Here is a 26,924-nt window from a genome sequence, read left to right as displayed (position 1 = left end):
ATTCAGTGAATGGTATTCACATGAAAAGCATTCCAAAAATTCATCCTTTTATTATAAGAATTTTATTTCTGCCAGAACCTAAAACCTAGAAAATCTTAAGCTGATCAAAGTAATTAGACTATTGATAGAATTTTTTCTTATTTTAACCTTTGCCTTTAAAAGTCTCCTGTATCACTTACTGTTTACTATTTTATATGGAGTCTCAGTAGATCACATTGTACAATCAGATTTCTAGATGCAAGGTTAAGATTTCAGTTAGTCCTTGGATTTGCGCTAAAGCTCTAACTATTTATATGAACAACCATTTACTGAGTGCCTGCCATGTTCCTAGAAATTTAGCAAGAGATTTTTTTTGAGTATTTATACTTCATTTAATTCAATCCTAATAATAACTAATACTCCTAAGAATATCCCTAAAAGTCAAGTATTACTATCCTTGTTTCATAGCTGGGAAACTGAGGCTCAAAGTGGTCATAGAGCTAGTAAGTAAAAGACTTGGTGTTGGAGCACAAGTCTGTGACTTCACACCCCATACTGTATTTTAATTTGTTTTGATTTCATTTCATTTGATTTGATTTTCTACTCCATTCTGCCTCCCTTTACTTCCACAAAGTGGGTATTTTAGGATTGTTAGAATCAGAACTTATCCTTTTTCCCCTGATCATCAATGGTCTTTTATGCTCTTTTACCGAATTCCCCTTCAATTGTATGCTATTGCTCCTATTATATTGCTGCCTTTTTAACTATGACTTCTATGATAGAACTTGGAGTTGGCCTCTTGATACATGTTATCAACATTAATAAAATATTTATTACATGATTAAAAATTTTTCCAGAAATCCATATTAAAACATTCTTTAAGGCTAGAAAATATTTGTCTGGCAACAGTCTGCTATATATATAATGGAAATAGTTTTACCCCATTTCTTTTCATTTTCTTTCTCAAAGCCATCACAGAAATGAATAATGGAACAGGCAGCTGTGGCCATAGGAAGTCTGTGTAATCTGTGGTTTATATATATATGTATATGAAAAATATATGCCAAAATTATATGCATTTGCCATGATTTTTTCTTTTTATTTGTTGCTCATGCAAAAGCTCCAACTCCACTTGTCTTATTTGTGATTAATTGGGATGTCTTTGTTCTCTCCATTGTAGGATCTAAAAACCAGTCTCTGTCTTCACTGAATGCCAGTGCAGCTGCTGTTTGCATGCTGTTTGCTTTGTTGCTATGTGTGTGGGTGCCTCAGGCCCAGGTCCTGAGTCCCCCTTCTCCTGCCGTGCATTGCCTGTGTTTCTGTGGAGAATGGTAATGTTCTTGGATCAGGGACTTTTACAAATAGGTGTGTTCTTCCTTGTTGGCTTGGAGTGATCAAAGACCACCATGTTTCATTTTGCCCAGAGCCTTGAATCCCGCCCCCACCCCCCCATCTTCAGTAAAACCCATTGCAGAGAGCTTTACCCTAAAGCCACAGAAAACAAATCCAACACCTGTGTCTTGAGAGCATTACTTACAAAGGCTTGGAAACTCCCAGAATGTTGTTTATGAAGCATGCTCTTAGTCAGGACTCACAGGAGTTTCTGTGTCTCTTGTTTCTTTTCTAGCTACTTGGGAGCATCAGGCCCTTTTGTAGACAGAGGGAGGAAGGTCATGTTATAGAACACGATCACGCATGTCAGGACAAATGCTAATTCACTTCACTGAATTCTGACTAATATCCTGAGGGAAGGAAGAAATACATGCATATGGGTGTATTTTGGCTTCCATTTAACTCTCTAATTTCTTTCTCTTTTTTTTTCTTACTTAAATAAGGATTTCTGTCTTCATTAGTGGTATTATTCACAGAGACTGTAGAGTTTCTGCACTTGCCTTGCCCGTGTGAAGTGGAAGGAATGTGTTTTTCTTTTGCCATATCCTTACTCAGCAGGGGTGCTTTTATTATAAAACCAGGAAGCTAACCAGAAAGACAGTGCGTGTATTTCCTAGTTCCCCTCACTCTGGACGTGAGCTGCAATGTAGTCGGTAGCCTTTATGTGTGTACTCTGTGCTGGATTAATAAAGTGAGGTAATGCGTGTCAAGCACTTTTTTCCTTAGTGCTTGGCACATAGTGAGTGCTTAGCGAATGGTAGTTGTTACTTTTCATCGGACCCAAAGTCACATTGCATCTCTCTCTTTAATGCAGATTTAGGGTAGCCTTTTTGTTAGATCTGAAGGTCAGTTTCTACCTTGCTGTAGAGCTTTAGGAAATGTTGACTTTAAAATAGGAATTTTATTTTTTGTACATTTACATATAGTTGGTGGATTGGTTTGAAAACAAAATGCTTTATTGATTTCTTTTTCCCGAATTATTTTATGTTTCCAGCTGATTGCTATAAATAAGTTGGATGTCATATTTGTGGACTAAGAACTGACAAGTCAGTTTCAGACAACAATGAAGACTTTCTCTCCTATTTAATTATAAAATCAAAACCAAGAGATTTATAAGCATTCCCATATTGATTTTTGTTATTGGAAGTAAATGTTGAAAAGGACCCCAAAAGTTGCTTTTCCAGGGTCTACTGGATCAGAAGCCTTTTGGGGGAACTATTAGTTGCATCTTCTAATAAATAATATTTTATATATTAAATACTCATTTGAAATGATATTATCTAAAGAATGTAAAGCTAGCATAGTCCCTTGGCTTCTATGAGCCATAATCTCATGTATCTATTATTATGCAATTTACAAAAGTACGTATTTTTCTCTCCTTAGGTACAGACTGAGTTTTCAGTAATGTTTTCGGACTCATTGTAACTTGACACCATAGAGGGAGTTAATAAATCACACCTTTCTACGCTCAAATAAAGACAGCCATCTCCCTCTCTCCCATTCCTGGATCAAGTATCAGAGCTGAGCTTGTGGCTATCTAGAACCACAAATTACAGGATTTGTTTTTGTATGGGATCGCAGTGGGGGTACAGATTTGAAACACTGATGGGTGAGTGTTCGGAAAGGTGTTAACACAGCAGGCCTGAATGGCCATCCTTAGAAAGGCCTGTTCATGAAGTTGGCCACTGGCTGGCATCAAGCAACTTGGATCTGGGGCATGTTCCACTATTCCACTGTTCTAAATTGTTTGTGGAAATAATACAGTTTATGGTGAACACTTGCTTTCCTTCCAGGAGTCTGAAATTTGGAGTTTATTGATAGATGCTAGGCAGAGGGTACCCATGTGACAAATCCCCAACAAAAACCATGGGCACTGATTTGCAAATGAGCTTCCCTTGTAGGCAGCACTTAACATGTACTGTCACAATTCAATGCAGGAGAAATTAAGTGCATCCTATGTGGCTCCTTGGGGAGAGAACCCTTGGAAATATGTGCTTGGTTTCTTCTGGACTTTGCCCCTTGCTCCTTTTTTCTTTGCTGATTTTGCTTTTGATTATCCTTTCACTGTAGTAAATCTTAGCTGTGAGAATGACTGCTGAGTCCTGTCTCAGTGATCTAGGGCTGGTCTTAGGGACCCGGGACCCTCAACACAATAGTTAAAACCTAACTTGTTTAGGATTCCACATAAACAGAAAAGACAGAATGTCTGAAGTGCCTGAAGATTTGCCTTCTGGATGCCCCCATTCTTTATCATTTTCTTCCTAAGCACTACTTAATTTTGATGTTTAGTAAATATGTTTAGAATATAATACAATTGGGTAGGCATTTCTGGCACATTCAGATATCAGTGTAAATTCATTCCTTATTCTCTACTCTCATTGGAACTGAGGTGTAAAAATTGGAGAGACTTAACACAATGTGTTTTCTCTCTTACGTGCGTGCATGCGCGCTCTCTCTCTCTCTCTCTCGCTCTCTCTCTCTCTCTCGCTCTCTCTCTCTCTCTCCATTATCCGGTATTCTAATAATTAGAAATAAGTACCTACTAGAATTCTCCTCCTTGATAGAATACAGTGTCAATTGACTCATTTTGAAAATGTTTTATGAGTTAGAAAAATAAAATAACAAATATTGCCATACATTAGAGTTACTTTTTTTTTTTTTTTTTTTTTTGGCATTGTTACCTTATTCCACTTCTTGGATGATTATATAGAATAATGCCTTTCCGTACTATACAAAAGAGAATTTTCCAGAGTTTTTAATGTCTATTTCCACTTGAAGGGACTCTTCCTCACTGAGAAAAGAAAAAGAAACACTAGTGCCACTGAGAAATATCATCCAGGAGAGCATTTGGAGAGAAAGTACAAGACAGAAACTGGATTCAGGAGTGGCTACACTGGTCATTGTTTACTTGCCTGCTGCTGTTGGCCTGGTAGTGTTTTCATCTGTTTGAAAGAGCTTGCATACACTTGCCTTTTTAGTCTGGTAGGATAACCTTTATGCCTTACTTTAGAGACACTTGAACATAGAGCACATAGAACATGTGGATTTATAGACCATGTCTGTTTTAGACTTGATGAAAATAGACACCAGAAGAAAAGACAGGTGGGGTGACAACAATTTTTTCTTCTCATTCTATGCATTTTATTCTTTTTTTTTTTTTATTTTTTTTAACGTTTTTTACTTTTGAGACAGAGACAGAGCATGAACAGGGGAGGGTCAGAGACAGAGAGGGAGACACAGAATCTGAAACAGGCTCCAGGCTTTGAGCTATCAGCACAAAGCCCGACGTGGGGCTCGAACTCACGAGCCGTGAGATCATGACCTGGCCAAAGTTGGAGGATGCTTAACCAACTGAGCCACCCAGGCGCCCCTGTATTTTATTCTTTATACACAACCAGAGCTCCATATTAAGAAGTAAATTGATATATTCAAAGTTGGCAACTCTAGTCTCTCCTTTCTTATACCTATGTGTTTATTTTGTCTCTGCCAGTTTAGTTTTACCAAATCTTCTATAAGAGGTTTTTCTACTCTTCATCCTTCTGCCCCATCTGCTGATATGCCTCCTGCTCTGGCCAGAACTCCACTACTTATTGTTTCAATTAAATTATTTCAAATGTTCTATTACTCCGTTTTAACATAGAGTAATTCAGTGTTGACCACAAGTAGAGATTGTATATTCAGATCCCATATGTGAATTTTTGAGCTCCCTTTCTAACATTAGTTCCTTTTCACTAAATTTCTTTTTCCTCTTAGCTTGTTTTCTTCTGACAGCTTCCCTTTTTTATATACTGTCATTTACTTTTGCATTTTAGAAAGTTTAAGTTTTTGCACCTACACCTGTAAACAGTTCTGTAATAAAATGAACTCAGAAGCATAGGCCCAACCAAGATCTTAAAATATTCAGAAAAAATGCATTTTTACTTGCATCAGAAAATATTCACATTTTTATTTCATAAGTACATAATATATAACCTTTTGATATCTTCATTTGCATATGTGACTGCTGAACCAGACATTAGACAACCTGTGTTTTGGATTCCCTCACACTGGCTGTTTTCAGAAATCTAGTGAGCACCTGTCTAAAGAATATAGTTGGTTTACAGAAATGACAGGTGGTCATTTGTCAACAGAAATGAATTAGCTGTAAGAACAGCATGATTTGTTAAAAATATGTGCAAGGCTCCATCCTAGTTGCGATCAGGGTATAAAGATGAGTGTTCTGGAGCTTCTGTACATGCATACCCCAGAGATACTGTTGGTTTGGTTCCAGACCATTGCAATAAAGCAAGACAAGTGAAATTGTTGGTTTTCTAGTGCATATAAATATTATATTCACACTGTAGTCTCATAAATGTGCAACAGCATTATATTTAAAAAAAAAAAAACACTGTATATACCTTAATTTAAAAGTACTTCATTGCTGGGATGTCTGGATGGCTCAGTCAGTTAAGCATCTGACTCTTGATTTCAGCTCAGGTCATGCTCTCGCAGTTCCTGGGATCAAGTCCCACTCTGCGCTGTCAGCGTAGAGCCTGTTTGGGATTGTCTCTCTCCATCTCTCTCTCTGTCCCTCCCCTCCCCTCCCCTCCCCTCCCCTCCTCTCCTTCTCTTTCAAAATAAATAAATAAACTTAACAAACATTTTATTGCTAAAAACATGCTAACCATCATCTGGGCTTTCAGTAAGGTGCAATCTTTTTTCTGGTGGAGGGTCTTGTCTCAATGTTGATGGCTGCTGACTGATCAGGTGGTGGTTGCTGATGGTTGGGTTGGCTGTGGAAATTTCTTAAAATAAGACAACAGTGAAATCTGCAACATCTGTTGACTCTTCCTTTCCTGAAAGATTTTTCTGTAGCATGTGATGCTACTTGGTAGCACTTTCCCCATAGTAGAGTTTCTCTCAAAATTGGAGTCAGTTCTCTCAAACCCTGCTGCTGCTATATCAACTAAGTTATGTAATATTCTAAATCTTTTGTTACCATTTCAACAGTCTTCACAGCACCTTTACCTGGAATAGATTTGCATCTGAAGAAACTATTTTTCTTTGCTCATCCATAAGAAGCAATTACTTCCTCCATTGAAGTCTTAAGCCCCTCAGAATGGTCCCATCCATGAGGATTGGAATCAACTTCTTCCAAACTACTATTATGCTGGTATTTTAACTTCTTTCCATGAATCATGAATGTTCTTAATGGCATCTAGAGTGCCAAATCCTTTCCAAAAGTTTTCAATTTACTTCGCCTAGATTCATCAGAAGAATCACTATCCATGGCAGCTATAATCTTACAAAATATATTTCTTAAATAATAGGACTTGGTCAAATTACTCTTTGATTCATGGGCCACAGGATGGATTTTGTGTTAGCAGGCATGAAAACATTAATCTTACTGTACATCTCTATCAGAGCTCTTAGGTGACCATGTGGATTGTCAATGAGCAGTAATATTTTGAGCGGAATTTTTTCTGAGCAATAAGTCTCAATAGTAGGCCTAAAAAAATTCAGTAAACCATGTTGTAAACAGATGTGCTGTCATCCAGACTTTGTTGTTCCATTTATAGAGTATAGGCAAAGTAGATTTAGCATAATTCTTAAAGGCATTAGGGTTTTCAGAGTGGTAAATGAATACTGGCTTCAACTTAAAGTCACCACCTGCATTAGCCCCTAACAAGAGAGTCAGTCTGTTCTTTCAACTTCTGATGCCAGGCATTGACTTCTCCTCTCTAGTTACAAAAGTCCTAATGGCATCTTCTTCCAATGCAAGGCTGTTTATCTATATTGAAAATCTGGTGTTTAGTGTAGCCACCCTCAATAATTATTTAGCTAGATCTTCCAGATAACTTGCTGCAGCTTCTACGTTAACACTTGCTGCTTCATCTTGTGCTTTCCTGTTATGGAGATGGCTTCTTGCCTTAGACCTTATGAACCAGCCTCTGCTAGCTTCAAGCTTTCTTCCCCAGCTTCCTCACCTCTCTCAGCCTTCACAGAATTGAAGAGAGTTGGGACTTTGCCCTGGATTAGGCTTTGGCATAAGGGAATGTTGTGGTTGGTTTGCTCTTCTATCTTGACCACTTAAATTTTCCCCATATCAGCAGTAAGGCTGTTTTGCTTCCTTGTCATTCATGTGTTCACAGGAGCAGCACTTTATATTCCCTTCACGAATTTCTCCTTTGCATTCACAACTTGGCTAAATGTTCAGCACAGGAGGCCTAGCTTCCAGCCTAGCTTGGCTTTCAACATGCCTTCCTCACTAAGTTTAATCATTTCTAGTTTTTGATTTAAAGTGAGAGACATGCAACTCTTCCTTTTACTTAAACAGTTAGAGGCCATTGTAGGGTTATTATTGGCCTCCTTTCAATATTACTATGTCTTGGGGAATAGGGAGGCCAGCAGAGAGGGAGAGATGGCAAACAGCTGGTCAGTGGAGCATTCAGAACACACACATTTATCGATTAAGTTTGCCATGTTATATGGGTGTGGTTCATCGTACACCAAAACAATTACAATAGTGACATCAATGATAATTGATCACAGATCTCCGTAACAAACACAGTAATAACAAAGAAGTTTGAAATACTGTAAGAATTACCAAAATGTGAGCAAATGCTGTTGGGAAAATGGCACTGAAAGACCTGCTTGACACAGGGTTGCCACAAACCTTCAATCTGTAAAAATACAATATCTGCAAAGTGCAATAAAACGAGATCTGCCTGTACTCAAGGGTCTGATTATACTGTAAGGGGTTATCCCAGATTGCGTGTGACCTGTGTAAAATGGAATATAGTTTTAAAAAATCCCATGAAAAACAGATGGGGATTCTGAATAGATCACAGGATTTATGAACGGGGTGATATTTGAGAGGTGGTCTTGGACGACAGTGGGGCCCCAGAAAATTGATGACAGCATTCCAAGTGGAAGGGACAGTGTAAGCAAAAATACGGTGTTTTGAGAAAGTATAGTGCCTTCACCGAAAGGTAAGTTGTCACGTTCAGCTCCAAGGTGAGAGTGTGTATGAGAGAAGTAAGACTTAGAAGCCAGATCTGGGCAGTTATTGAATGCCAGCGTGAAGAATTTATGCTTAAATCATTTAGCAAAGGGGAGCTAGCTATTCAAGTTTAGTTTGGAGGTCAGGACTGTAATGTGATCAAGAGGTACACTTGAGCAAAAGCAGCCTGGCATCAGAATGTGAGGGAAAGAAAGGAGTAGATACACGAACAAGGAACAATTACATTAATCCAGTCAGGAAGGTATATTGGCTATCACTAAGCTTGTGAGGATAGGTTTGAAGAGACTGGTATGTGATTGGACAACTGAGTTAACCAGGAATCAGTCAAAGGAAAATTAACCTTCTCGGGCCTGGATTTCAGAGAGAATGGGGAGAAGAGAGAAGACAGGAGAGGTCACCCTGATGGAGGCTTGGGTGGAGGTGAGTGGATAGGAGTGCCTTCTGTGCAAGGCATTTCAGTGTAGTTCTAGACTCAAGACTTCCGGTTTGAATCCTGGCTCCAAACAGTACTAGCTTTATGACTTCAGGCAAATTACCCAACTTTGATGTACCGTAATTTTCCCATCTATAAAGTGGGTTTGATAATAGTATTTCAAACCTCATTGAAGTGTAGATGAATGTAATACATATATATTATGTAGAGTCTTTCCTGGCTCAATGCAAAGTGTAGTCACTATTATTTTGTTTAATTTTCAGAAGTCTAGTAGGTAGCTACTATTTTTATCCTATATAATATATGAGGAAACCAAGGCACAGAGGCTATATTATGTAAAGCAATCTTTTAGCCTGAAAATAGCATTTCAGTAAAAAATAGGCCTCTGTGCCTTTGTGTGTTTCATATTTTATCTGTTTTGTTTTCAGAATTCAGATAATAGTTTTTAGAGCAACTGGCTAGTTACTTTGCTTTATAGGTAGAATCCCTAAAGAAATCCTCAGAGTTGAAGTTGCCCTCATAGAAGGAGATGGAGCAAATGCAAGACAGAAATGAGAAATCACAAGATTGATGGGACGGCCAAATGAGGACTCAGGAATTGATAAGTATCAAGTTATTTGTGGAAGCTAAAATGAAGGAAGATGTATATACATACACGCATATTTATAATTGTAGTAGTTTATTATTTCTGTGTCCAGTACTAAACTGACTGGTTTAATTAACGTGTTCACTCCTATACAGAACACCAACCACGAGAAAGACTCTGTTGAATTTTCCTTTCTAGTTCTTCATACAGTAGTATTTAATTTTGATCCAGAAAGTGTCCAACATAGATAAAAGCAATGTCATTTTCCAAAACATTTTTCTAAGAACAATAGGTAATGTTTGGGTATTTGCAAAGAAAAAAAAAAGTGGTGAAGACCAAATGTTAAAAATCTGTATTTTGCTAAAACCATCATTCTCAACTTTTTCTCACCCCAGCATGCTAATAATGCAGCTCCCTCCCCTGCACGAGTGGTCTTAGGGAAAGACTTTATGTTTCTGTTGGACATCATCTTGATGGACAGGAGGGGAGTTCAATTCAAGGAAAAATGTTTTCCAGTTAGGGCTGGTATAGGATTGAAGAGAGTCCCAACTGGTTGGAATCTACTCATCTACCCAGTATGTGGCAGTGGAATGGAATGGATGTTCTCTTTCCTGAGTCAAGAATCATTATGCCAGGAGAAAAGGATAATATTGAGAAAAAAGTACTAGACAGAGTCAGGGCAGCTGGGTGGCTTGTCCCAAGTCAGCCACATACTTTAACTTCCTGACTTGGGCAAGACACTTCTTTGTGAATATTCTCATCTGTAAAATAATAAAAGTAGCACTGGATGACCTCTAAATTGCCTCCCAACGTCTGCATTCATAGTATTAATGAATTCGTTCAGCACTGATTTATCTGGGCAGTGGGGATATAAAGCACCATAATCCTGCGATAAAGAGACCTAGATGACAAAGAGGTACGAGCAAATCCCTGAAGGAGCAGGTAATTCTTGCTAGGAATGGGGAGAATAGAGAAGGAGGGTGGATAGGAAGTATTTCATGAAGTGCTTTAAGTTGGACCTTGAAAGAAGAGAATGACAGAGGCAGAACAGAGAGGGGTTCGGAATCAGGTAAGACTTTTCCATACTCAGGAACATTTATGGCAACTGGCTGGAGCATCAGAGGTCTTGGCAGGAGATGATGTTGGGAAGGTAGATTGGGTTTATATTGAGGGAACTTCAAATGCCAGGTATGGTAATTTATTATTTATTTTGTGCACAGTAGAGGAACTGGTGCAAGTTTGTTAGGAAGGGAAGGGAGATATTCCTAGTCTCAGTTTTTAGAAATGTGATGAGAATGCATAAAGGGTGGGTTAAGGTGATTAGGGAAATACTCCTGTTTGTTTTCTAAATGGCTGTCTTCACCTAACTTATATCCAGATACCTTTTGGCATTATTATTGATCCTTCCAGGATTGTCTCCTTTCTATAGCCAGCACTAAACTTCACAAACACCAAGAGTTTATCTTCCCTAAATGCACATTGTGTCTCCCCCCATCCACAACCACATTGACGATACCGTTAGCAAGGTTTTTAAGAAAGGGCAACAAAACCAAGTATTAAAAGAAAAAGTTAATGGTTTAAATTCATTTTCCTCAGTTTGGTCTCCATAGTTAGCCTAAACAGTTAAAAAAAAAAATCAGGAAAAGTTTTAACCCCTTAGTGGTTGTCACAGTGATGTCAGTCTTAACTGAGATCTCTTAACTGTGGTCTAACACACTGAAAGAAGAGAACATTGGATAGCTTTCATTTTTGCCTGCAGCACTTGTTGGTTGAAGCTGAATTGACTGAATGCAGGACAGACACTGAAATCATTCTTTGGGGATTCAAGGGAGCCCTAGGGATTGTGCTTAGAATCCGTGAAGCCTGTCAACTCTGGCTTTTATGTTTTCCTTTCTTTCTGCTGCAGCTTTTTCTTCCAGCCTGTTCAGCAAGTACACCAAGAGGTACTGTATGTGCACGCGTGCGTGCATGCTTCCACCAAATAGCTTTATCATCAGTGCTATGAGCCCTCCCTTACAAACTTGTGGCCGTCATAAGCGGATTTGATGCAGGCTTTCGACACGCCCAATTCATTGCGAGTTGAAGACCATCCTTCAGATCGGTGTGGCCCAGTTACTTATGCTTGCCAGCTACCAGCCACCTTGGTGTCATTTAAATGGAGACATTTTGAGTGTTTCACATTTTAAAATGTTTTAGTATACTCATTAAATGGCAGTCATCTCAGGAAGCCAGATGTTTCTACCTGTTCTCACATAAGTGTTTATTCACCTGATAATCTGCAGAATCATAGATTCCCACATTATTTGCAATTGACTCAATCTGTGTTTTTGAAAAAGATGTTCATAGTGTCCTCTTTTCCCTGGTATCAGAGCAGATATAGTCACCTGGACAGAGCAATGGACTACACTAATTTCACTGATATAAACATTGTTAAACAATTTCACATGAAACTTCAGAAACAGTGTTCTGAACTTGTTTAATAATGTTTAAAAATGCAACAATGAAATTGGCTTAGCCTGTGGTCTTTATTACTTTATCTGTTCTCAGTTCTATGGATTCTGTGTTTTTTATGTGTGGACTGGTTATAAGTGACCTAAATAAATAATAAATAATCCAACTGAAGAGTGTGGTTTATCCCTAACCCAATGAATTTGATTTAGAATTGACAAATCTTCGGAATACTTCAAGAATGCCACATCAACTATTAAATAGTAGGAAATGCCTTCAGGAGGTTGAGCTGGTGTTATGATTTCAGTTTCACCTTTTTTTCTCCTCTTTCTTTCATTGCTCTTCACCCTCCACTCACCCTCAGTGATATTGTTGTGATGCTACTACTGAATTCCAAGCTATTGGATTTGATATATAACATAAGACATTAAATATGTTTTTACTAATTGTGATCTGCTAAAATCACAATTGAAGCTCTCTGTTGAAGCTTTTTTTTTTAAATTTCAGAAGCAGTATTTAAGTGATGACACGCAGTAATTTGTTCATCCTTCCGTCAGTGTAATTTACAAGGCAGTGGCAGATAAACACAGCAATACAAGATTCATTTACAGTGACACAATGGCAGATACACAGAGCAGAACCCTGCCTATGAGATAAAGTGGACTGAGTGACTTATGCAGTAATTAGGGGATAATTGTCATTAACCTCACAAACAGTAGTTTACCCATATTGTTTAAAAGGCTCCAGGATGCGTAATGACAAGGTAATCTGTCAAAGCGCTAGGGGGAAATATTAATAAGATTTGTGCAAGCCTGGATAGAAAATATGCAGAAAGCGGCCACATTAAGCTAATTGGTGGATGAATATACACTTGTAAAAGTGCTTCTAATGGCACGTTTGCTGCTCTCCAAATGACTACCGTTAATGTGGAGAAGTGGGCTGCTTAGAAAGTCAGGACTGCTGGGACAAGAGGGTATTAAGGCATGCAGACGCGGTTATTACCTTGCTCTGTAATGCATGCTTCCTCCTCTTATCCTCCTTTATTTTGAATTTCTGAGTTTTTTGTTATAGTAACGTATATTGATTATTTACTGTGATTGTTCTGTTTTTGATCTATATTTGTTCAGGCAGCCACCAACTCCAAATCACCTCAACTTTGTGGCCACATAAAATGTTTAATATCTACATTGATAGCTACTTATAAATATACAGAAACTGTTAATGCATACATGGATTTATAATTATACATACGCATGTGGGGGGGGTGCCTTTTATAGGAACACATTTAATCTGAGCAATCAAAGGAAAGTATATCCATCAACAGCCTCGTGTATGTGTTACAAGTAATAATGTGTTGTTCCCTGATGAATGCTAAAGCAGGAAATTAATCTTTGTGTTCTACTGCTATTCTTACACCCAGAGAAGAACAAAGTTAAATCTCCCAATACATCTTTCTGTTCAGTCACACACTCTGTCCTGCGTGTGTTTTATAGAATACTCAGTCCTTGCTGTTTTATGGGATACTGCCTAGTGAGTGTTCAGTCCCTTTCTACCCCTGCTCCCTCACGTGCTAATGAATATGTTCAAGTTCCTTAGGGTTGTTCAGTCATGTTCAGTTGTAGAGTAATTCAAAGTATAATATGTTGAAATAGAATCATCCTTTCAAGCTTTGGAAGCTCTGAAAACATACCAGTATTCGGTATCTTGGTTGCACAGATAAAATTGCAAAGATTGGAGTTTGTGGCCTTGAATTTGTTCCAAAGTTTTGGCCTTTACCCAATGTATAAAATCACTTTTCAGTGGAAAAAAAAGATTTTTTTTTTTGCCATATGTTTGTGCTGTTTATCAGACATTATAGGAAGGCACATCAGGAAACACCAAGGTCTCTAGCATTTCTGTTTAGATATGTAAAGCCCCAGCACAGACCCCTAGATATATGGAGGCTTTCTACAAACTCAGTGTCAAAACTTTGGTTACAGAAAGAGAGGCAAACGAGAAAATGTAGACCTCAAAGCAAAAATGTTAGGGCTCTGGTAAGTTTTGTTTATTGCAAAGCAAGTAGATTTATAGCTGTCCTAGGACTCAGGCTTTATCTTGGTGTCTGAGGAGAGAAGAAAACAAGACCACTTTCAGGGACCATCGTTTTCCTTCCTCCTGTTTCTAGTGTTGTCTCTGAGGATTTCAAACTGCTCCTTCGCTGTCCCGAATGATAAAATGATATACCCAGTGGCATCTCAGTGCTGATCATCCTCAAGTGAATAACTCATGTCTATTTAAAGGGTTTAATTGTGGGGAGGGTCTTATATGGAAATACTACTCTTCCTTGGAACTGCAAAGATTACTGGAAGATGACAGGTAGTTACTTATTGCTTTATGGAGGTTTAGCATTTAGTTTGGAATTCTGAGGCTGCAGAATTCTCACAAACCCTAACGGGATTTTTGAGGGATTCCCACAGCCTCTTACGGACTTCTTGAGCAGTTTCTTGAGTTTTCAAGCAAACTTTCCCCTGGAACTGGCCATTGAATTGATGTGGAATAAAAATTAATCCAGAAAAATGAGTACCTCTAATTATGTCACTGATACACAACCCCAGACAGAAGCATCAAGGGAAGCATCCAGAATACAGGATATAATACAGTAACTCTCAGATGAGGGCATGCTTTTAGTCATAAATGCATGTATTCTAATAATTTGTACACAGTTGGTTAAAAGGAAAAATATTAACCTAGGGTTTAAAACATTTTAATGAAAATTATTTGTTGGGGCGCCTGGGCGGCTCAGTCAGTTAAGTGCCTGTCTTCAGTTCAGCTCATGATCTCATGGCTCGAGAGTTTGAGCCCTGTGTCGTGCTCTGTGCTGACAGCTCAGACCCCGCTTCAGATCCTCTGTCTCCCTCTCTGCCCTTCCCCCGCTTGTGCATTCTCTCTCTCTCTCTCTCTGTCTGTCTCTCTCTCTCTCTCTCTCTCTCTCTCAAAAATAAACATTAAAAAATATTCTTTAATTATTTGTGTGTCCATATTCTAGGCATAGATACTTAAGTGATAGAATTAGAGAGTCACATAATGGAATTTTGGTTTATCAAGGCATAGAAGTTTAGTAAGACTATCCTTCTTACACAGGAGAAAGCCGAAACTGGGTATTGGTTACTTGACAGCACACAGCTAGTCACTGGCAAAACCAAGACTAGAATTTAGGTGTTATTTACTTATGTTCTTTATTTCTCTCTAAGGTTGACTACTCATAAGTTATATTAAATGAATCAAAATCTGAAACTTTAAGATAAAAATTCTGTTTCGGGCACCTGGGTGGCTCAGTCAATTAAGCGTCCAACTCTTGGTTTTGGCTCAGGTCATTATCTCCCGGTTGTGGGATCAAGCCCCGAGTCAGGCTCCATGACCACCGCATGGAACCTGCTTGGGATTCTGTCTCTCTGCCCCTCCTGCACACTCTCTCTCCATCAAATAATAAATTAAAAAAAAAAATTTTAAGGTACAAATGCTGTTTTATCTACAGTACAGTTAGATATTCTGTGCTTATGTTAAGGACACACAGATAATTTTATGTTGGAGTTTGGTATTCTAGGAATATCAGCTGGATTTAAGATTCTCTATTTTGAAACTTAAGTGATTCCTAGGATACTATTATTAAGCATTGAAATATGTCATGTCTTTAAAAGTTTCTCAGGTTTGATTTAATACAGAGCTAAGTAATTTGAAAAGTACTTTTTGAATCTTTGAAGTGCAACTCTAGACATTATAGAGTGTAATTTACTCCTCTGAATTTTTTTTATATGCCAAAGCAAGGCACCTGCCTTATTTATTTGCAAACAGATGCCCATAGAGGAAATCTGTATGCCTTGTTTTAAGCCAGACCAGCTAAAATTTCTGGGTACAAAGAAGAAATCCTGACAGGCCTTCAATAGAGCTAAGCTGGAGCTTCTGTGATTAAATATGTTGTAATCCTGGAGTAATCTATCATAATCACAGTTTTTAAAATAAAAATGCTGTACAGACTGTTACTAAGGGGGAAAAAAGTGAGAGTCCTCTATGAATTATATATTCTTATCTGGTCCATAATGAAGAACATAGCAAAGTGAATTTTTTATCAAAAGTCAAACAATATGTTTTAAAAAATACAAGAACTGTTTAAAACTAGTGCCCTGGCATTTTGATAATGTTATTTTGGTTAGAGAGGTGATCAGTTTGAGAGGATGTATTGTTCAATTTTTCAGTATTTTTTTTCTCTTAAAAGACATCTTTTTCACCGTAAAAAACAATTTCAAATGTGGATCAGAAAAAGAAATGCTAGAGATTTATATACTGGAAAATATCAACCCCAGTACCTAAAAGTCACATAAAATCCCCACGATGCCTTTTTCTCCTGCTGCCCACTCCAGTCAAGGGCCATGTGCATCACACTTCCTGTTCCATCCATGGAGAGGCATTCCTTGACTTTGTACTTTTTATGCAAGTAATTTGATATGAATTTGATATGTATAGCCTCAGTATACCACCATTCTCCATAATCCAGCATTTTGAAGGTTACCAGACTGATTTATAGTGAGGTTCATGTACAATAAGATGAACCAAGTATCATAGTCATAGTCTCTGTATGATCAGTAACTCTTTTGGGACCAGTCCCTATATGCAACGAGTATAGAGTATAGAGGGGAGTATAGAGGGGAGTATAGAGTATAGAGGGGAAACTTCAGTGTTAGCATGTCAGCTCACAAGGACCAGTAAGGTTTATCTTTTGACAGGAAATTCTGTAATACAAAGTTTTCTGAGAGCTCTAACATTCTAACCATTGGTGGCTATTCCTGTAGTATTCATTTCTCCTTAAGGGGAAAAAGGAGGAATCAGAAAGATATTTCAAGTCCAGGTCTTTATAATCTGGACATATTGAACTTATCGCCAGTTTCTGTAATCACAGCAAACCAAAATATACCTAGCTCTAATGTTTGCACACTTATTAAGTGACAATGATGATCTTGGGTTGATGAGGAAAGCACATTTGTTTTCCAAGGGGGATGTTCATGTGGATAACTGTTAACAAATAAAGTCCACTCTTGATTATTGTCATTGGGAAGTTTTTCTTTTCTGTCTGTGCCACACCCCATTGATTCTTTTTCTAAATTTTTTTTAACGTCTATTTATTTTTGAGAGACAGAGACAGAGCATGAACGGGGGAGGGTCAGAGAGAGAGGGAGACACAGAATCTGAAACAGGTTCCAGGCTCTGAGCTGTCAGCACAGAGCCCGACGCGGGGCTCGAACCCACGGACTGTGAGATCATGACTTGAGCCGAAGTCGGATGCTTAACCGACCAAGCCACCCAGGCGCCCCCCACTGATTCTTTTTCATGGGACACCTCTGTCCTAGAGAGGAGCTGAGGAAGCAAAAATGTGACTGGTCAGCTTTATATTTTGAAGGTAAAGTGATGCTCTTGAGAAATTCTGCAAAATACGAATTTCCAAATCATAGAAATTGAGTAGAGTTTTCATTTCCCAAAACAAATGTTAATTTTTTTTTATCAAGTCTAATTTGAACCATTTGGTGCAATCATGGTATAAGTGAGTATTTTTCATTCTGCCTACACATAGCACAGTTGTTTCAGCTGGCCTAGAAACATTAGCCTAAAATAGTGGAAAAGCACAATCACATAAAAGAGCTCTGTGTGAATAAAGAATGGTATAATTTTGTTTACTTACACAACCAAACTGTTCCACTGTACATTGTATATGCTAGTGGTGCATCTTTCTCAGTCAGCGCCCTCCAAGAAATATGTGTTTAAATGTAAATTTGCTAAAACAAATAAGCATGCCAAGTTCTTTTCCCACATAATTTCAAGTGTTTCTCAGAAATTATCACAACATTGCTTAAAAAATTTCCCTAAGTACTTCCCAGAATCTTTTACTTCCAATAATTTTTTTCTTTTGCCATTTCTATTCATGTCCCCTTCTTGTCTGTTACACATACACACACACACACACACACACACACACACACACACACACACGTGCAGGCACATAGACACACAAAACTTTGGCCCATTCATGCTTAGGATTGCCAAGTCATATAAATTATAGAGATAAATAAAATTTAATCAAAAGGGGGGCGGGGAGGAATTGGCTGTGATATAAACGGAGAGCACCCAGATCAGTTAAAATTTTTGGCTAAAGAGAAAAGTTTTAATAGTGGCTTGACTTCAGAAAGACAACTTAAATGGAAATATCTGCATGTTACATATGGACCCATCTGAGTTCTAAAACAGGTCACTGTGGGAGAATGGGACAAACGAGGACCAAAAGTTTTATGACTTCTATCTTTTTTTTAAAACTGTGCATAATATTCAAAGCTTCCCTTCCACAGAGTGTCTTTCTCAAGCTGCTGCTACTTCTAGTCCTCAGAGCCTACCCTATCCACCCACGAGTAGCACCCATGATCTCTCCATTCATAGATCCTGTCTATTAAGTTGGTGGAATGCCCCCGCTCATATGATCTGCAGTAATGGTCTGAGCCCATCGCTTGCTCCTGAGGTGACCCAGAAGTTAGATGATATATTTCCTAATTTCTGGGTCACACCCTGACACATGCCCACATAATCAAGAGTCCAGCACAAAGTTAGGTGGAGGCAAGCTAAGGCAAACTAGCTGACTGCTTCTCATTAACATCATCCAAAGTGTTTGTGAAGGTGCGTGCACTCAGTACACGGCTGCCACACGTCAGTATTAACTGTGCAGAGAAGCAGTCTCCAAGGTTTTAGGACTGCATACCCCTTTGGTAAAAATATTTGACCTTTTACCCTAATATATGTAAAGCTCTTTCTAAATCAATAACATATTACTGTAAAGCCACTTATAAAATATTAGCAAAAAATAATCTTTTAGGTAGAAAAAAAGAAAGAAATTTTTACTTACTCCCCATGTCACAATGGATTGTGGGAGAGAATGGAAGAGATGTGTGTTTGTTATTCTTGTCACAAAACAATGCAGGAAATAAGCAAATGGTCTATAAATAGGATGAATTATTAATGTTGAGCTCTAAGTGTGAGATTTCATGCAGTTTGCATGATTTAATGTTTTGAGTCAACTTCATTGAGGTATACTTTGCATACAATAAAACCTACCAATTTTAAGTATACATGTAAACATCAATACAGTCATGTTATAGAACATTTCCATCACCCCAAAAACTTCTCCAGTGTTCTTTGCAGTCAGCCCTTTTCCCCCACCCTCACCCCTGGTAACCACTGATCTCCCCTCTGTGTCTACAGTCTAACCTTTCCCAGAATTTCCATGCATGGAATGGTAGAATGGTAGTTCTTGGGGGGTCTGATTTCTTTGATTTTTAACATTAATGCTTTTGAGAGTCTTCCATGTTTTACTGTGTATCACTAGTTTATTCCTTTTCAAGTGCTTAGTAGTATTCCACAGTATAGCTGTCCCATTCTTTGTTTGCCCTTAAGACTTAAACATCTAGAAAACCAGGTAAAATTTATGATTCATAGCGTTGCTTCTTCAATTTTAACCCTGCAATTACTGTTAAATTTTACCTGATAGAGTACCAAGCTAGATAGTCTTGAAATTTGGTAAGTCTACACCTTCTACCCAACCCTATTCCTCTTGCCTTGATATTTGAATTAATCCTGAAGGATAGAAAATAGAAAATTCCAATGGGAAATTGGTCATGAAAATAAGTTGCCAATATGGTTATGTTGGAATAATTTCTTAAGATAACACAGTTCAAATCTATACGTGGAATCAAAAAGTACAGCTCATAAATTTCTGATTTTGTTCTAGGTGGTCAGCATTCTCTATAGCTCAATGTCATTTAAGTAAAAGATTTAAAATTACACCAAAGGGGAAATAGTTTTAGTTCTTGGCTAATCATTTTTAGGATTTTTTTTAAAAATATGCCTTAAACTTGACTGACAAGAAGTTCATGTAATAGAATAGAAAATTAAATTATTCTCTGCTTGTCTTTTAAACAATTTTCTTACTTCTTAATAATTTGAATAATGTGAGAGAAAATAAGTTCCAGAACTCTGCCGTGTTCAGTATTTCCTCCCTCATTTCCATGCATGGACAGAAAGAAAGGCTTTGCTTTCCCTCTGTGCTATAGCATGGTAGTGGCCTGCCATGAACACAGATGGGTTCCTTCTTGGACTGGGGAGTCTGTGGGCTTGAAGTCACCCGACAGTCTAATTATCCCAAAGTTTCTCATCTGGTCTCTCTTCCATCTCTTTACATCCTTTCCTTCCCTACTGTCCCTTTCCCTGAAATAAGAAAAAACAGTCAACTTTACTTTACTTTTACTTTTAAAACTATAGGCTATATAAGGTGTTTTGATGTGAAGAAAAGGCTTAAATAAAACCATTGAAACCATGACAGTTGATTCTACTGCAGAAAAGATTTTAAAACATTACTCTGCAGAGCCACGTAGAACTAGGTGCCAGATTTCTACTGAGTGATAATCACCAGTTCCGGCAAAAATAAAAGGAAGTCTTTTCATCTAAAATACTTACATGTAAATATTTTAAGTGTTTTATACTTCTTCTGAACCCAGTAAAACTGGTTTATAAGTCAGGATTATTTGGTGTTGCTCATCTTTTAATTAATAGTATAGCTGGTTATTTCACAGGAAATCAATACTTACAATAATACCTTGCATTTCACTTAACAGGGTAAATCTTATTATCTTCATTTTGTAAATAAAAATTCCCAGTGTAAAGGTTTAAAGGTCACTGAACTCTAGTTACAAATGAGAACACCTTAAGGAACTGACTCACAAACTACAGAATGGACTGGGAAGGATAAGATCCAGTTATACACTCTGATGTGATTTATTATTCTTATGCAAGACCATTGTCCCCATATGGGTTGGTCGGCAATCACAATATTCATGCTGGTCTAACATAATTTGTTTTTTAAATGCTTATTCTGTGATAATAGAATAACTCTTTTTTATGGCTCTTATTCACCCTGGTAAAGTTTATTTGATATGTAAGGGGGCTGAGATTCTAGATCTGTACTTCTCAAATTACCTGTGAGGAAGGACCAGTTCTCCCCACCTCCATCAGTTTTGAGCCAATACTTATTAAATAAAATAAAAATAAATTAATAAAAAAAATCATGCTTTTTGTTGTTTCAGCAGTGTCAAATAACCCAGAAGTTTTCCAAATGGTTACTCTCAATTATTTGCAGACTGGTTTAAAAATTAAAAAAAAAAAAAAAAAAAAAAAGATTCTGGTCCCTTTCAAATAGCATATAGAACATGCATGGAATTCTCTCAAGCCACTGTTTTGAGAATCACTACACCAGACCATGTTTACCTCTGTCACTGAGATCTTCAGGGAAAAAGAACCTAGGCCTTCCTTTTTCGCCTTAATGATCTCCAAGTCCCATTCAACCAGTTTATCCAAGGATGTGCTAAACCTGATGGCCATCTGTAGCATTGAGCTTGCATACCCATTATGTTGTATAAGAAAGTCAACTTGTTTCTTTCTGCAGTTGCTCTACAATGGTAGTAGATAACTTTGATCAAATATGAATGGTGGCTTCTTTGGAAAGAACTTCTGTGGCACTTCATATTGCCTGGATTCAGAGGGTGCCCTGTCAGGAGGACCCTAGTTTGAGTATGTAATGTAGAGGTCTATCCTGTTCCCAAGCACATTTGTTTGCAAAGATGTTATGTTGTTCTTCTGTGTAGTATAAATTGCTGTTTCCATTACCACTGTAAATGAAGCGTCTCTTTTATGATTCAGGCTACGAGCAAAGTTCTAAATCTTGCTTACCTGGACCTATTCCACTAGAAGTAAGTGGTTTAACGTAACAGTTCCATTTTAGCAAAGACAGCTACTCAGGACTAAAAGAGGTCTGAAAGGCAGTGGTTTTAGAAATAGCGGCAGGCATTGTGGAGGGCCAGGAGGAAAGAGGAACCATATGGGACTGCTGTGTTCCGTTGGAGGAAAGAAGATAGGAGGGTGATGGAAAGGAGATGCCTCAGGTGGGTTTGATCAGTTGCTATGGTTTCTAAGGGCTGTTTTAATACCAGAGGCTGCCAGCTGTGTAAGTACATTATCGACATGCAGATTTAGGTGAAGGCTACCTGGGGAAGAAATGACTGTGTGCTGCTCAAGTTGCGTTTCAGCCTGAGACACAATCCATAGTAAAAGCTTCCATAAAAGAACAATTAGGAGAGTGGATTTGATGCTAAAAGAAAAACAGTGTGGAGGAGGACATTACAGTGCTTCAGAGACCAGACTTGTTCAGGAGAAGTCCTATTTCTTGTCACAGACCCACTGTGCCCACCTGGGAAATGACATTATGGATGACAGTCATTACACTCAATGAACTTAGAGTCAGAATTTCTGGATTGGAGTCCGAGACCCTAAGTTAGCATCTTGGCAACTTCAACCAGCCATCCCCCTTTCCTTCACCCCTGGTCCCTCATCTGGTAAACATTTGCTCAGCTCTGGAAGCTATTATGAGGTTCAAATGAGATAATCTATACAAAATCACAATTTATTTTTCTGTTTACCTATAGCACCAGTGTTCCCCCTTGTTTCCCACCCCCCCATTCCAAAACAGGTTTGTAAGGAGACCGTTTGCTCTGAGTGATACTTCTAAAAACTAGCTATTGCACGACTCCAGGATCATGCAGAGTCACCATGTATACACATCATCATCTAAGTGTTCTGAGAAGATACCTGCATGAGGATATTTAACCTGAAGGCTCACGTTATCTACAAAATGAGGGAGGGCCAGTTTATGTAGAAATGGACATCCACACGCACACACCCACACATATACTTTATGTAAAATGATGCAATGCTAGAGTAAGCCTTATAAGGCATTGCACGTAACTATTAGAGCTTGTTTTTTGTAAAGCGATTTAAATAAATGATACGTATCTCCTTACAATCGAGCTAGTTGTCGTGGTTCAGACCATACAGTTTTGGTCCAGAGAGAATTTTATATCACAAGGCTGAGTAGAACTATCTATAAGGCAGAATTTCCCATTGCAAAAATTGTATAATTCCCTTTATCCTGCTTCCCCTAATGAAACATTCTACATAAACACAGCACAATGGATAAAACTAAGAAATTAAGGTTGATACCATACTATTAACTGATCTAGAGATTTTATTCAGCTTTTGCCCGTTTCCCCACTGAGGGACTTTTTCTGGCCTGGGATTTCTAGAATCTCATATTACATTTATTTGTCCTGTTTGCTTGGTTCCCTCTGATCTGTAACCATTCTTTGGTCCTTGTTTTTTTTAATCTTTACTGATTGACTCTTTACTGCACTTTCAAGAGTACTAGCCACTCTTTTGTAGGATGCCCTTCAATTTTGGCTTATCTGATGTTTTCTTGTGATTAGATTGAGGTTATACAGCTTTTAGCAAGAAAGGGATGATGTGCTTTTCTCAGTAAATATTGGAAGGTACATGATGATACTTAACATTGGTGATGTTCATTGATTACTTGGTTAAGGTGGTGTCTGCTAGATTTCCCTATTGTAAAGTTATGATTTTTCTTTTTGTAATTAATAAATATCTAGTTTTGGTTTTTTAGAAGATTTTATGCATTCTTAAATTGATAGGCAGGGTTGGGGCAAGTATTATTCACAGAGGTTGTGAAGTGTCCTGTCTTGGTTAGGAAGAAGCTGTGCTCTAGAAAATGATGGAGTCATTATTTAAGCATTTGAATACATTTCTCTCAATCTGTGCTGAAATGGATTGCCTGACATTACATTGCAGGATTTTTAAGTCCTACCTCCAGGCAAATCTCATAGTTACTAGCAAAAATGAAAGTGTGAAATGCTTTTTAATGTATATTTAACAACACATAGTCTGGTGATTACTGATGTGTATTCTCTATGGACTCCCTTTGCTATCAGAGGAGAATGTTAAGAGACAACATTTTTACACATTTATTCTATCTAAATCCATCACATGTTTACTTTCTAAATATCTATAACTGTCATTTATAAGAATATCATTAAAAAAAAGTCAAATACTTAAAGTCTAACTCAAACTTTGAATCCTAGGATTACAATCAATTTTCAGGAAAAGCATAATTACTGTTTTTCCTTATTCTACTTTATGAGATTGTCTATTAGTAAATGACACTAAAATATAGCTATTAAAAAAAGAGAAAAAAGCACACCTTAGTAATTGGGGGCACAGAAGGCAAAGCTACTTTTTTTCATCTTTTTAATTCAGAAAGTTATACGGTAGCTCCTATTTAAAGGAATTTTCATCTTTAAATCCAGTACCATGTCTGCTTGTGTTGAAGAAGTAAATTCCACAAAATGTGCTTAATCCCTTCCTATGGTGTCCCTATTTAATACACATTAAGGTACCATTTTTTGCATTTATACTATGTTGCACAGCACGTGTTCACGTCTTATACTAATATGTGCTAAATAGTTGCATACTATATAGACCATTGTTAAAATAGCAGTAGTGAAGGCATTTTACATAATAGAGCCCCAGTGGTCTACATTTTGTTTGCTTTGACATTAAACTCAAATCTGTTTCTCTGTGACTGTAATTACTGCGACTGCATGGCAGAAAAGTTTGCATTGTGGGTTGACTTTTATGAACAGTGCTTGTGTGTTGTTTTCTGCTGTCACTCTTGGTGTTTCATGAGCAGGCAGAGCTCCTTCAGTTGCATTGAATAATTATGCACAATCAATAAGTTTTTGTGTTTATCTTTGTTGTTTCTTTGATGTGGCCTCTAGGATGCTGCCGGCAAGGTGCTGGACCGCTGGGCCATCATGTCTCGAGAAGAGGAAATCATCACCCTTCAGCAGTTTCTGCGATTTGGAGAAACCAAATCCATTGTGGAGCTGATGGCAATTCAGGAGAAAGAAGGGCAGGCCGTAGCCGTACCATCTTCAAAGACAGACTCAGACATAAGGACTTTCATTGAGAGCAATAATCGCACTCGGAGTCCCAGCCTTCTTGCTCACCTAGAGAACAGCAACCCTTCCAGCATTCATCATTTCGAAAACATCCCCAACAGCCTTGCATTTCTGCTTCCATTCCAGTATATAAACCCAGTCTCAGCCCCACTGCTTGGATTGCCTCCAAACGGGCTACTGTTAGAGCAACCAGGACTGAGGCTGCGGGAACCAAGCCTTTCAACCCAGAATGAATACAATGAGAGCAGTGAATCTGAAGTATCTCCCACACCTTATAAGAATGATCAGACGCCTAATAGAAATGCCCTGACCAGCATTACCAATGTGGAGCCCAAAACTGAGCCAGCCTGTGTGTCCCCCATTCAGAATTCTGCCCCAGTCAGTGATCTAACCAAAACTGAACACCCAAAAAGCTCATTCCGGATTCATCGGATGAGAAGGATGGGGTCAGCCTCTAGGAAAGGAAGAGTGTTCTGTAATGCATGTGGGAAGACATTCTATGACAAAGGTACTCTCAAAATTCATTATAATGCTGTTCACCTGAAGATCAAACACCGATGCACCATCGAGGGTTGCAACATGGTCTTTAGCTCCCTCCGAAGCCGGAATCGCCACAGTGCGAACCCTAATCCTCGCCTTCACATGCCTATGCTACGAAATAACCGAGACAAAGATTTAATTCGTGCCACATCAGGAGCTGCCACTCCTGTTATAGCAAGTACAAAATCAAATCTCACACTCACAAGCCCTGGCCGGCCCCCAATGGGTTTTACCACTCCCCCATTAGACCCCGTCTTACAGAATCCTCTGCCTAGCCAGCTGGTTTTTTCTGGGCTAAAGACTGTACAGCCAGTTCCTCCGTTTTATAGAAGTTTACTCACTCCGGGGGAAATGGTGAGTCCTCCAACCTCCCTCCCAACAAGTCCCATCATTCCAGCCAGTGGTACCATAGAGCAGCACCCCCCACCACCCTCTGAGCCCATAGCACCAGTAGTGATGATGGCCACTCATGAGCCCAGTGCTGACCTGGCACCCAAGAAGAAGCCCAGGAAGTCCAGCATGCCTGTGAAGATTGAGAAGGAAATCATTGATACCGCTGATGAGTTTGACGATGAAGATGATGACCCTAATGATGGCGGAGCTGTGGTCAACGATGTGAGCCATGACAATCATTGCCACTCCCAAGAGGAGATGAGTCCAGGCATTTCTGTGAAGGACTTTTCTAAACATAGCAGGACCCGGTGCATTTCAAGGACTGAAATAAGAAGGGCTGACAGCATGACTTCTGAGGACCAAGAACCTGAGCGGGACTATGAGAATGAATCTGAGTCTTCAGAGCCCAAACTAGGTGAGGAGTCCATGGAAGGCGATGAGCACATTCACAGTGAAGTGAGCGAAAAAGTCCTGATGAGCAGTGAGAGGCCTGATGAGAACCACAGTGAGCCCTCTCACCAGGATGTCATCAAGGTGAAGGAAGAATTTACAGATCCCACTTATGACATGTTTTACATGAGCCAGTATGGTCTGTACAATGGTGGGGGGGCCAGCATGGCAGCCCTGCATGAAAGTTTCACATCGTCTCTGAATTACGGCAGCCCTCAAAAGTTCTCCCCAGAAGGTGACCTGTGTTCTAGCCCAGACCCCAAAATCTGTTACGTGTGCAAGAAGAGTTTCAAAAGCTCCTACAGTGTGAAGCTTCACTACAGGAACGTTCACTTAAAAGAGATGCATGTCTGCACAGTGGCTGGCTGCAATGCTGCCTTCCCCTCTCGCCGAAGCAGAGACAGGTCAGTAAATCTCCATTGGCTGCTCCTGCTGGGGGTGGAGGGTGCCAGTCATGTCGGACTTAACATTAAAAACTCCAACTTAGATGTTTTTGATGCACCGTAAAGATTGTCCACAGTGACCATGAGATAACCAAGCTGCGATGCTCATGGAGGATTGTTGCAGTTGATGCTTGTTATGATTAAGCATGCAGAATCATATGCCATCTTACCCAGTAATGCACGCCATTTTTCTCTGTGCTCTGTGTATGTGTGTATGTATGTTTCCCCATGCATCTAGGTGTGAATAAGTTAACTATGTACACAGTTCCCTGCTTCCTCATGAAGCTTCACTTAGAAGCCGCAGCTTCTGTTATATATATTTCTG

At 38.7% G+C, this 26,924-nt stretch overlaps 1 protein-coding gene across 5 annotated transcripts in view; it reads left to right on the top strand.

Annotated features, from left to right (window-relative positions):
• The window catches only part of BNC2 (basonuclin 2), a 432,990-nt gene that overhangs the window by 387,335 nt on the left and 18,731 nt on the right, over positions 1-26,924 (top strand). For all 5 annotated transcript variants that reach the window (XM_049618060.1, XM_049618382.1, XM_049618149.1 and 2 more), the window contains one exon: positions 24,591-26,560. In XM_049618060.1, coding sequence (XP_049474017.1) covers positions 24,591-26,560 — 1,970 coding nt within the window. The remainder of the gene's footprint in view (positions 1-24,590; positions 26,561-26,924) is intronic.

Source organism: Panthera uncia, chromosome D4 (genome assembly GCF_023721935.1).
Source record: "Panthera uncia isolate 11264 chromosome D4, Puncia_PCG_1.0, whole genome shotgun sequence".
Taxonomy (NCBI): domain Eukaryota; kingdom Metazoa; phylum Chordata; class Mammalia; order Carnivora; family Felidae; genus Panthera; species Panthera uncia.
This window is presented reverse-complemented; position numbering and strand designations above follow the sequence as displayed.